General features: G+C 40.9%; 2 protein-coding genes across 2 annotated transcripts; one reads left to right on the top strand and one right to left on the bottom strand.

Moving 5' to 3' along the window:
• The first annotated feature begins 1,018 nt into the window (after positions 1-1,018).
• olfcu1 (olfactory receptor C family, u1) lies at positions 1,019-6,498 on the top strand. The gene is made up of 11 exons (XM_007566664.2): positions 1,019-1,439; positions 1,511-1,886; positions 1,987-2,139; positions 2,221-2,421; positions 2,558-3,094; positions 3,185-3,315; positions 3,573-3,669; positions 3,756-3,879; positions 5,231-5,703; positions 5,834-5,914; positions 6,000-6,498. Exons 1-11 carry the CDS (start codon positions 1,084-1,086, stop codon positions 6,351-6,353), a joined length of 2,883 nt encoding a protein of 960 aa, XP_007566726.1. The 5' UTR covers positions 1,019-1,083; the 3' UTR covers positions 6,354-6,498.
• Positions 6,499-7,338: 840 nt separating this feature from the next.
• On the bottom strand, positions 7,339-12,345 carry LOC103148089 (extracellular calcium-sensing receptor-like). The gene is made up of 8 exons (XM_016678952.1): positions 12,088-12,345; positions 11,272-11,560; positions 11,118-11,204; positions 10,730-10,921; positions 9,416-9,949; positions 9,116-9,326; positions 8,607-8,723; positions 7,339-8,500 (listed from the first exon to the last, which is right to left on the bottom strand). The coding sequence occupies exons 1-8, from the start codon at positions 12,324-12,326 to the stop codon at positions 7,599-7,601; spliced, it is 2,571 nt and encodes an 856-aa protein (XP_016534438.1). The 5' UTR covers positions 12,327-12,345; the 3' UTR covers positions 7,339-7,598.
• Between the last annotated feature and the right edge of the window lie 60 nt (positions 12,346-12,405).

A 12,405-nucleotide genomic window follows, 5' to 3' on the forward strand; every position in this document is an offset into this window, starting at 1 on the left:
CCTGATAATTTCAACGAAGCCAAGATGATAACCTTCAGCATGTTGATATTCTGTGCCGTCTGGATCACCTTCATCCCAGCTTATGTCAGCTCTCCTGGAAAATTCACTGTGGCTGTGGAGATATTTGCTATTCTGGCCTCCAGCTTTGGACTGATACTGTGTATATTTGCTCCAAAGTGTTTCATCATTTTGTTGAAGCCGGAGAAAAACACTAAGAAATATTTAATGAACAAAAACTAATTGCATCATATTTTTTTTACCATATGATCATATGTTATCCATGTTGTCTTTGTTACTAAAAAACTGGGTGTACTACACTTATTTCTTCCTTTCTCTACTTCAATAAATATTCAAACCAAAGGGGTTTGGCTCAGTCATTTCTTCATGTAATTTTATTAATTTAATTGTAGTAAAACGTCTTTAACAAGAACATTTCCCATACAAACAAGGAAATTAATTTTCAAATTTGGTTCATTGACCTTGGCCAAAATATTGACTTGTTATTTGCATTTAAAAAATGCCCCTAAAATGCAGATATAAAAATGAGCATTTGAGGAGATGATCAAGATATGTCTAAAAAGAAAACAAAAAATTAAACAATACACAATCAGCTGTTACCATGATAAACCATTACAGATCAGACTGAAAAGCAAGGACACACCACTGGATCACATCATGTGTAGAAGGTTTTCAGCTTTAGTTTTCTTTGCTTTTTGTTTGTCGTAAAATTTAGTAAACCTCATTTTACCGCCAAAATAGTCATTTCTTGTGTTTTCAGTATTAATTTTATTTCTTCTTATAGTTAAAACTCTTTAAAATAAAACTGAAAACATTCATTTCAAAACACGCTTTTTTAATTTGAATGTTAATATAAGTATTTTTTTTTCTCCTAAGCTTGGTATCTACATGACAAAAGGTCATTTACTTTTTTCCGTGCTGTTTCTTCTCACTGTGATTGGTCGAACTGGCGATGACTAATCTTGCTAATGAAATGCAGCTCGCATAATAACACTTTGTAATTTATCCTGACCCAGTCGTCTGTCTCAGTCTTCGCCAGGTGATCAGAGTCTTTATGGGGTCAGTATGGGGAATCCATTAAACTTTTCTCAGGCTCTGCATTTTTGTGTTTTATTTAGCATTCTTTTCATTGCACTGTCAGGTTTTAGTCATTCTGTGGAAAAAAGAAACATTTTGAGGACAGAAGAAAGAGCAGAGAAAAGAGATAGTACTTTAATAGAGAAAAGTGATGATCTGCAGATGGAGGAAACGAGTGCTTTTCAATCTGCTTCAACTCAGTGCGTGAAAGCAGGAGACAATGAGCCTCTCGCCTTGCAGATGGACGGGGACGTTGTCATAGGGGGGTTTTTCCCTTTGCACTATCTGGCCTCTGAGCTTCAGCACAGCTACCAAAGCAAACCCCAGGTCACACCTTGCAGCGGGTAAATATGACGACGTCAGATCCATGCGGGTTTAACATGTTTCGACAAACATTCAAACTGTGTTTTGGCAGATTTGATCACAGAGCCTTCCGCTGGATGATGACGATGGCGTTTGCCGTGGAGGAAATAAACAACAAGTCCAGCCTCCTGCCTGGCGTCAAGCTCGGCTACCGCATCTTGGACAGCTGTGACAACGTCCACAGCAGCCTGCAGGCTCTTTTCTCCTTAGTCACTTTCTCAGAGTCTGCGGCTGGTGGCAAGCAAATGTTGGGAATGAAAAACACGATAAACCTGACAGGCGAAGAGGCGCAAACGTTATTAACGACTCGGGATGATGAAACTCCCAGCTGTCTGTCTGGCTCTCCCATCCCCGCCGTCATTGGTCTCGCATCGTCGTCCCCAACAAGGGCTGTAGCTCAAGTTCTTGGCTCTTTCAACATCCCGCTGGTAAGAAAAGCAAGCATTTTGTGCAAAGATGTTTTTAAGTGCTTTGCTGTAAAAAAAAACAAAACAAACAAAAAAAAAACAACCTTCTGTCTCATCTTAGGTGAGTTATTTTGCCACTTGCACCTGCCTCAACGACAAGCACGTGTATCCGTCATTTTTGCGGACTGTGCCGAGTGACCTTTTCCAAGTCGCAGGTCTGGTGCAGCTGGTCACATTCTTAGGATGGCAGTGGGTGGGCACCATAGGGACGACCGTAAGATCAGGCTTATTTGTTCTTACTCAACAAATCAAGTCTTTATTTTATTTCACCGTCCCCATTCAATGCTCATTCCAGGATGACTACAGTCAGTATGGCATACAGGAGTTCTCCAGTCACTTCAGACACAGCGGCGGCTGCGTGGCTTTCCACCTGACTATTCCAAAATCACCGACAGCGGCTGAGATTCAGGACATGGCGGACATGCTGCAGATCTCCACCGCAGACGTGGTGGTGGTTTTTGCGGCCGAGGGACAACTTTTGGATTTGTTCCTGGAAGTGAGCGTCTCTGTTTATGTGCAGAATAGAGGAGATGTGCAGCATTCAGGATGGATTATATTGTCAAAGATCAGATCATAAAGAGGACTCATTTTTTTGTGCTAACCGGTATGTTTTTGTTTCCGTACATATCCAGCTTTCTCGTAGAAATGTAACAGGGATCCAGTGGGTGGCCAGTGAAGCCTGGGTGACGGCCGGCCTTCTGACGTTTCCGGACTTCCACGGCCTTTTAGAGGGAACGCTCGGCTTCTCTTTCCCGGGAGTCAATATCCCTGGGTTGAAAGAGTTCCTCCTTAATGTCCGTCCGTCTCCCGAGCCGGGAATGGAGTTCATCAACATGTTCTGGGAGGAGCAGTTTGGATGTCAGCTCCAGTTCAATCTATTGAATCTGGATCACAGATTCAATCTGGACTCTCAAAATACATCTGTTGTGACAAAGAAAAAGGAATCCAGCGAACGTATAAATGCTGATCCGAAGCCTGTATGTACAGGCTCGGAAGACCTGAGCCTCACGTCAAGCAGCTACACTGACGTATCTCGGGTCAGAATATCCTACAATGTGTATAAGGCCGTGTTTGCCATCGCCCACGCTCTCCACAACTTACTTAACTGTGACTCTGCAGGAATAAATGAGGGTATGTGTGACAAAAACACAGAATTCACTGCAGGACAGGTTTGTGAAACAGCAACTGAAAACCAAATCACTGCTTCATTTTTAAAGCTTTTTGCTTTTTTTGTGATGTTTTTGCTTCTTTTCAAACAGCTGCTGGACCATCTGAAGAAGGGAAATTTCACAAATCAGTTTCAGGAGAGAGTTTACTTTGACACTAACGGAGAGCCGGTCCCTTTATATGACATCATTAACTGGCAGAAGGACAGCAAGGGGAAAATCAGGTCAAATATCAAACTTGTTTTGCAGCAGAAATGCTCTTTGCAGCCTCTGACTTCATTATTTGGCCATTATTAAATGTCACTTCCTTATTTATTATTCTTATCCCTGCATCCATTTTAATGTACTACAGCCTGCCCCTGCTAGACAAATTTGTCCTGTGGGAGACAAATAAATGATCTTATCTCATCTTATCTTATACCTGATGCACATTTCTGAACCCCAGCTTGATTTTATTTAGTTTTTTCCATGTCATCAACAGATTTGTTAAAGTAGGAGGCTATGATGGTTCAGCTCCACTGGGGCAACAGCTGAAGATAAATGGCAGCATTATTGTATGGACAGGAGGCCAGTCGCAGGTGATGTCTAAATTCAGTTTCAGCATTTTGTACTCAGTAAACCCGCTGTGTTTAATTTCTGCTGTGCTTTTCTGGTCGACCTTTAGGTGCCCGTGTCTCGGTGCAGCGCTCCGTGTCGCCCCGGCAGCCGACAGGCCAGACGTCCAGGGAAACCTCCGTGCTGCTTTGACTGCCTGCCTTGTGCGGATGGAGAGATCAGCAACCAGACAGGTAGTCAATTGTTGTTTTTTTTTTGTTTTTTTTATTATTTGCAAAGCGAAAGCCACGTTGTTTGTACCCTTGCCAGATTGTAAGTTATTTCCCATTCAACCAAGAAGTTTGGTTAGGATTTGAAAAAGGACAGGGTAAATCTCTAAAGATATCAAATCATAATCAATTACAAATATGAACCATTTGAATGTTTCTAATGCAATTTTATTCAAAATGAAAAGTTACAAAGTATTACACCGTCTAAGTGGCCAGTGGAAAAATATGTATTGTCATTAGAGCTGCAATGAATGATTAGTCTAGTAATTTACTGTTCAATGAATCGTTCCAATTAATCGATTAATCAGATGAAAAACAGGTGCATTCTGCATATATTTAACCGTTTAAGGTTATTTCATACACTGTTGGAAATAGATAAAAATGTCAAATAATTCACTTCCTTTTTTAAATAAATAAACATTTTATCGCCTTGAGTCCGATAACAGGGCCTTGATGCTTGACCATTTCTAGCAAAGGATTCAACTACAGCTAAAAAAATATGTCTAACATTAATATGTGAGAAGCTCAGTCCTTCTACTTCTCTTAACATCAGAACAGTGTAGAGCTGATCTACTGACTTCTTTATGTATTAACCAATTAATAATAGGGTAGTAAAAGGTGCTTAATAGGAAATTTTAAATTTTTACAGACCTTAAACAAGGTGAAACTAAATCATTTACAGGGTTTTTGGAGGGACATATGTACAGACAAAGAAGTTTTTTTTTTTTATCTTAAATGCAAAATGTATTTATTTTTGGTAACATTCTGAGTTAATTACTCCTCTGAGGATGTTGTTCTTTCAGCAAATGGCATATTTTATAGTCTTTATACTCCAGTTAGCAATTAATTGATTACTAAATCAGTCAATGATTACTTCAACTATCGATTAATCACAATTGATCCGATTAATTGTTTCAGCCCTAAATGGCATTACACCAATCATTCCCTTTCTACTAGCCTGCCTTTTGAAAATTTCTTCTCTTATTCAAAAGAGCTTCAAGTCTTTGAAGTTGGAAGGATTTCTTGCCATCACCCTAATCTTTAAGTCCATCCTCAGGTTCTCTGTGAGAGTTAAATTGGAACTCTGGTTGGGTATTTCCATGCTTAGTCCGTAGATATGTTGCTGAAATTAAAAGGTTATTTTAAAGCCTCGTCAGCTGAGGGTATCAATAATTTTATACTTTTTATCATCGCTTTGTTGTACATCACTAATGATACAACAATTGTGTGGAACAGTAAAATTTTCCACAAATTTTACTGGATTTTTTACTGGATTTTCTTTTCTTTCCATTTAATGTTTTCTGTGTCCCCGTAGGCTCCACCGAGTGCACTAAATGCCCAGAGTCCTACTGGTCCGACAAAGACAAGGTGAAATGCGTCGCAGGCGTTGAAGAGTTCCTGTCTTTCAGCGAGACCATGGGCATCGTCCTGGTTCTGCTGACCTTGCTCGGCGTCGTCCTGACAGCCATCATTACTGTGATCTTCCATCGTTTTCGCACCACGCCCATCGTTAAGGCCAACAACTCCGAAATAAGTTTTTTGCTTCTTCTGTCGCTGAAGCTCTGCTTCCTCTGTTCCCTGGTGTTCATTGGCCAACCCTCGGTGTGGACGTGCATGCTACGCCAGGCGGCGTTTGGGATTAGCTTCGTCATCTGCCTGTCCTGTCTCCTGGTCAAGACTGTTGTCGTTCTTTTGGCCTTTCGGGCCAACATGCCGAGCTCCGGGGGTCTGAAACTGTTTGGTCCAACCCAACAGAGGACTATGATCATCTGCACAACGACTCCTCAGGTGTGAAAAAACCTGCTGCGGTGCCAACCCTACGCAGTTTTTATTATTATTATTATTATTATTATTATTATTATTGCCATTTAATATTACGATATTGCAAGTGTTATGCTATTGTTCTTTGTTCTCTCAGATTTGTCTGTGTGTTGGCTGGCTCTTGGGTGCACCTCCATTCCCTATCAAGAATCCCACATATCAAGCTTCATATGGAAAAGTAAGAAAAGCGAGTCTTGACGCTCATCCTGTCAAACTCAATCACAAAAACAAGGTTACAACTCTGTGTTCCTCGCCCCAATCAGATTGTTTTGGAGTGTAAGGAGCCGTGGCCTCTTGGGTTTTACCTGCTGCTGAGCTACATCGGCCTGCTCGCGTTTGTGTGCCTCCTGCTGGCGTTCCTCGGACGGAAGTTGCCGGATACCTTCAACGAAGCCAAGCTCATCACCTTCAGCATGCTGATTTTCTGGGCGGTGTGGATCTGTTTCATCCCAGCTTACGTCAGTTCACCCGGAAAGTTCTCGGTAGCAGTGGAGATATTTGCAATACTGGCTTCCAGTTTTGGTCTTTTGTTGTGCATCTTTGTACCCAAATGTTACATAATTCTTCTTCATCCTGAAAGGAACATTAGAAAAGGTATGACTGGAAAATATAGATAAATCCATATGCCTTTTTCTTTTCTTAATCAAGTAAACACAATTTATTTTTTCGTTGTTGCTATCCCTATTAAAATGCCTTTTTAATGTAAGGAGTTGTATGCAAATCTTATTTGGATCAGAATAAAAATAAGACATCTGTTTCAATGATTTGTTTACATTTTTTTTCAGAGGAACTGTTCCGTACCTCACTCATCATGAGAATGCATGTTGTATTAATTTCTGCTATTGGTCTCATTATTAGACTCAGGTGTGTTTGGAGGCACGGCTGAAAGTTGCACCCATTCGAGGTCTGAATGGGTGTAATGGTGCTTAGCATCAATCTGACGGTTGGATAACCAAACCAACAGATTAAAAGCAATAAATATATTTGTTGTTGAGCTCATAATCTGTTTACCTGATGATTTTAGCAGTAAAAAGGGTCTTTGAATTCAAAATTATTCTTATTTTTAGTTTTTGAATAAATTGTGATTCCACCACTAATCAAAACATATCCTTGTAATATTTCTAAGCTGAATCGTGCCACACAATTTAATCTTAAATGCGAAAAAACTCAAAATCCAGAGAAAGTCTTATGTTTGTCTAGAGAAACTACTCATTACTTAGATCAACATTTATCAGCATTAAACTTTTAATTCTGGAGTAAGATCTAGAGAAACTCCTATTAGTTTACAAATCTAGACCAAACTTAGAAAGTACCATTTATTTTTATCAGAACAAGAATACAGAGAAACCTCTACTAGTTTATAAATTATGGACTATTTGTTCTTTTTAAACATGAGGAACCAGTATGTTATTTTATAATGTGTTGTTTTTTCTTTCTTTTGCTCTTTCCTTTGGTTTGTTATTGTATTTCCTTCTAATTCATGTAAAGCACTTTGATCCGCCTTGCTGCTGAAAATGTGCTGTATAAGTAAAAATACCTTAACTTACCTTAAAAATTGAGAACAACAACAACAAAAAAAAGAAAAAAGACTATTCCTAAAACAATGGAGAAGACTTTTTTTTTATTCTGGCATGTCATACATAAGATACACAAAATTGACGTGTCTTTGTCATATACTTTACTTTCTCACTCACAGGAATTTGCACTATCTTACAAAAGCAGAAACATTCATTGCAACGTTCAATGAAAACCAGTAAAAACAAACAAAAAAACCCAGAATGAATAAATTACAAAATACAAAATACATATTAAGCTAATTGAAATGTGAACAATTTATTATAAAAGAAGAAGAATAAAAAGAGTTACCATTTTTCTTTACCCATAAGGTGCTGCTTTGTATTTTTCTCTGGCTTTAGCAAAATAATGTAACATTTTGGGGCAAACAGACAAAACAATAACCCAAAGCTGGAGGCCAAAATGGCGAAGGACTCAACTGCACCGGCGTAGTTTCCGGGAGCGCTTACGTACGCAGGGACGAAAGCGAGCCACACAGCGGAGAAGATCAGCATGCTGAAGGTGATGTACTTGGCCTCGTTGAAGTTTCCGGGCAACTTTCGAGCCAGGAATGCCAGCACAAAGCAGAGACACGCCTGGAGGCCGATGTATCCTAAGACGCACCAGAATGCAAGACTCGACCCAACGCTGCACTCCAGTATGATCTTTGAGCGTTCGTATTTGGTGTTTCGACTCGGATAAGGTGGGGCGTCAATTAGCCAGGCAGAACAGATCACCACCTGGACGAGAGTGCAGCTGAAAATAATGGCTCGCTGCTGCTTGGGGCCCAGCCACTTCATGATGTTGTCCCCGGGCCTGGTGGCTGTGAAAGCAGCCAGAACAACGAGGGTCTTTCCCAGGATGCAGGAGATGCAGAGTGAAAACGTGATACTAAAGGCGGTGTGACGGAGCATGCAGGACCAAACGGTGGGCTCTCCGATAAAAACAAGACAACACAGGAAGCAGAGCGTCAGAGCGAACAGGATGAAAAAGCTCAGTTCTGAGTTGTTCACTCGCACGACTGCCGTTCTTCTGTGGTGGAAAAACACGACAAAAACGCCGACAGTGAGAGAGGCACCAACTACTGAAATGACTGTCAGGGGAATGCCCAAGGCATCGTAGGCCAAAAACTCCACCTTCTTGGGGATGCAGCTCGTTCTGTCTTGGTTCGACCAGAAGTCCTCAGGACAAAATATGCATTCTACTGAGTCTAGCAAAAAGAGATCAGCAAAGAAAAGAAAAGAAAAGAAAAGAAAAAGAGATAAACGTGACTGTACCAAAATCCATACTTAAGTTGCAGTGATTTTCAGCCTCACTTGTCTGATTGCTAATTTTGCCGCTGTCACATGGTACACAGTCAAAGCAGCAAACAGGCTCCCCACGACGGACAGCTTTCCTGGAGCCTGGAGGGCAGCTGGGACTGCACACAGACACTGGCACCTTTACAGGGACAATAAGCGTTCTTCAAATTACCAAAACAATCTGCTTTTTTAACAAGCAAACTACAGTCATGATAGAAATAAAATTATACTTCAATCCCCTATGCCATGATGTGACCTTTCAGTTGAAATTGAGGCATATCACGACAGAAAAGATGATCTGAAAGGGGCTATTGAATCACACTGTTTGGGCACGTTGAAGACCATCGCTAAAATACCGTCTTTACTGCCTAACGGACTATTTGTAATGGACAATAATGGGGTCAAATCAGATCCAATCCGTCCTATCCGCCCTACTTACCTCCATCTTAACCTACAGAACTTCAACAGTTGGCATCTGATGAAGGTAAAAACACAGTGTGAGCAGCTTGCCTCACTCTGATGGCCTGCCCACATTATTCTTTCCTCCTGGATCACCAGCTCCTCTCCTCCAGGCTTAGTCCCGTCGAACAACCCCACGTTGACAAACTCAATGCTCCCAGTTGTGCCTCTCTGCCAGTTGATGATGTCATAGTACGGCACCGAGTCGCCCTTCAGGTCGAAATTGACCTCCTCCCCTGCCATGTTGAACTTCACTTCTTGCAGGTAGTACTGAAGCTAATGGGGGAAAGAAAGATTTATAACAGAACAAACAAAAGCAATGGGCTTTATTTACTCCTCAAACAACAAATGCTTCATCGTCATACCTGCCAGGGGAGTATGTTGTTGCTTTGAGCACATGAATCGTTTTCAAAAGGCCCGTTGCCGGACTGACAAAGAAGGAGGTTGTGCAGCGAATGAGCGACTGCGTACACGGCCTTGTAGACGTTGTAGGCCACCCTGGGGCTGGACGTGTTCATGTAGGCCGAGTGCTGCTTCAGCAGGACCTCTTGCCCTGAACAAACTGGGAAACGGTTGGCAGAGGACGGAAAAGGGCTGCAGCCATACAGAGCCTCCCACAGCTCGCCCACCAGAACATTGTCGGGATATCGCTGAGGGCTGACTGTCTGCAGGTAGTCGCCTAGTTGAGCAATGTGACCCTTTCTGATGCCGAAGCCAATGGTGCCCCCGAGGTAGGGGTAAAACTCCCTCCCCGTAAAGACGGACGCCGTGACCCAGGCTTCGCTCGCCACCCACTGGATTCCGGTGATGTTCTGCTTCATGTAGTCCCTGAGGAACGGCGTCATTTCCCCTTCGGCTGAGAATACCACCACTACTTTTGCCAAAGAGCGCCGCATGACCTTTTATTTTTTAAAAATGGAAGAAGGTCAAGAAGTCAAAACAAAAACACAATGCAATCTGTTAACTTTTCAACACTTCACTTATGCAAGTAAATCCTAACATTTGTAAAGAATAACTTGGATTGCTATTAATTTTACCTTAAATGTTTGGACTATATTAAATTCTATGTATTTGTATCACAGTAATTCTTCACCAAAACCAAATTATTGGAGAATAATTTTGAGTACTTTATTTATGTCTTTTAATTGGTTGAATCCGGATGTTTTCATAATCTGATTGCCTTTGAGTCTCTTTCTCTTAAAATAAAATATCTGAAAGTTCTAATTATTTAGAAAATAAACTCTTTAAATAGAGTTGCTACAGCCAGGACACAACTGCAGATGTCAAGGGTCAAATTTATGACTAGTGCTGTTAGGGTGCAATGGTACACACAAATAATGGCTGTGTAAATATTTGACTTAAAAAATGAAAATGAAAATGAAAAAGTTAGTACATTTTCAGTATCCTTCATTCAAAAAAAAATAAAGAAAATTATTATTTATTTCTTACAGCAGAAAAACAAACAATCCTTACTAATTTCTAAAGTTAATTTACATTTTTAATATTCACAAACTTAAAGGAACTGGAAACCAACTAAAGGGAGATTTAGTTGGATTTTTATTTTACTATGACTAACTATTTTTAAATACGACTCTCCCCATATTTAAGAATAAACACTTTTAAATCACTTTGCAGTTGTTTTGCATAATAACTAAATAGGTGCTACTTTGAAAATGTACCTGCATAATCTCCAGAGCCCGCTGTGTGTTGTAGAGCAGAGGGATCATTTCTTGGTAAGCTACACACACACTGCTGCCCTGTAACTCCCTCAGCAAACCCTGCACCGCAAAACGCCCGTATTCATGGTCTCCTCGAATAAGTCCGACCCAAGTCCAGTTGAAGTGCAGCAGAAGTTGAGCAATGGCCTTCACCTTTTTTCAGCAAGTAAAAAAGGGTATAGGTAATTTTCAAATAACGTTTGGAAATTACATTTTAAAGATATCAAAGTCCACGTCAAATGTCTTCAGAAAGTATGACTACAGCAAGTGATTACATTTGTAAAGTTTTAAGATGCAAAATTCACGACTTCCTTTTCTACGTTACACAAGCGGCAACATAAAGTCATACCTGGTAGTCATCATTAGGAATTACTCTGAAAAATGTGGGATACTTTCTTCTGTCGGTGAAGCAGGCGCACGATGAGAAGTAGCTGATCTGAGGGTGAGGCTTAGGGTCAGCTTAAGATGCTTAAGTGACTGCAAAGAAAAGGAGATGCCGTTACCATAGGGATCCTGAATGGTCGCAGGAGTCTGGAAACCACGATGGACTGAGCGGATCCCGATTCCCCGATCACAGCCAGCATGGGAGAGGATCCGGAGCACATGGGAGAGTCGGCCTCGCTCAGACCGTTCAGCACGGCCAGAGCAGCCCTCTGACCCGTCAGCGGGTACGCACAAGAATCAAAAATTTTGTAACCCAGGGTGTGATTTGGCAGTAGCTCTGTGCTCTCGTTTATCTCCTCCACTGCCAGCCTCATGGTCTGAACCCAGCGGAAAGCCCTGGGATCGAACCTGCAGCTCAGCAAAGATGCACACACACACACACACACACACACACACATATTGAACAAAGTAGTTAGAGACAGAAATGTTGCTGGGACAGAAGAAACTGCATTTTTATTTTTTACTTTTAAAGAACTAGATAGTTTTCTTTGTCCATATTGTCTAGTTTAAGTCTGAGAAAACATCTTATCAATTTGCAGTCATGTTCTATAATACATAAATTGTTTAATTTCTACAATCTCAGATAATTGGACCATTCATTGAATCAAAGAATCAAACAAGCATTGAGTACTATAGTAATATGACTAACATGGCAATTAATCAGATGGCAAAAGAACCTAAACATTTTTTTGTGCACCATAAAGCAAAAATTCTTTAACCTCCTAAAACAGAAATATAATCTCTGCAGCTCGACCGGTTTAACTACCAGCAGGTATATTTAGATCCAAACTGATTCTAAGCAACGGAGAACAAAATCCCCCCAATTTTAGCAATAAAAAACCCCCAAAAAACACACATTTCTCCATTAGGCTCACCCGTTGCACTTCACCGGTGGTGGTGTGTAGGTGTAGTTCTGATCAGGCATTTCCTGGTTATAATGAAGAGGAAAAATCCCTCCGATTATAAAGTCGCCTTCTGCAACGAAGCCTGGCTGAAAGCTGTTTCGGAGAACGCAGTCTTCAGCTGCAGTAGCTGTGGAAGTGTATCTAGAAACATGTGTGAAAGACAAAGCACTGACACAGAAAGTGAAAGAAAATAAAGCAAGTGGAGGCATGCTGATAGTCAAAGTCAAAACTCCAGAGAGCTTGGAATTAGGCAGCTTATATACAGAAAGCAACCTTGTTATCTATTGA

This window comes from Poecilia formosa, unplaced genomic scaffold (genome assembly GCF_000485575.1).
Source record: "Poecilia formosa unplaced genomic scaffold, Poecilia_formosa-5.1.2 Scaffold197, whole genome shotgun sequence".
In the NCBI taxonomy this organism is placed as follows: Eukaryota; Metazoa; Chordata; class Actinopteri; order Cyprinodontiformes; family Poeciliidae; genus Poecilia; species Poecilia formosa.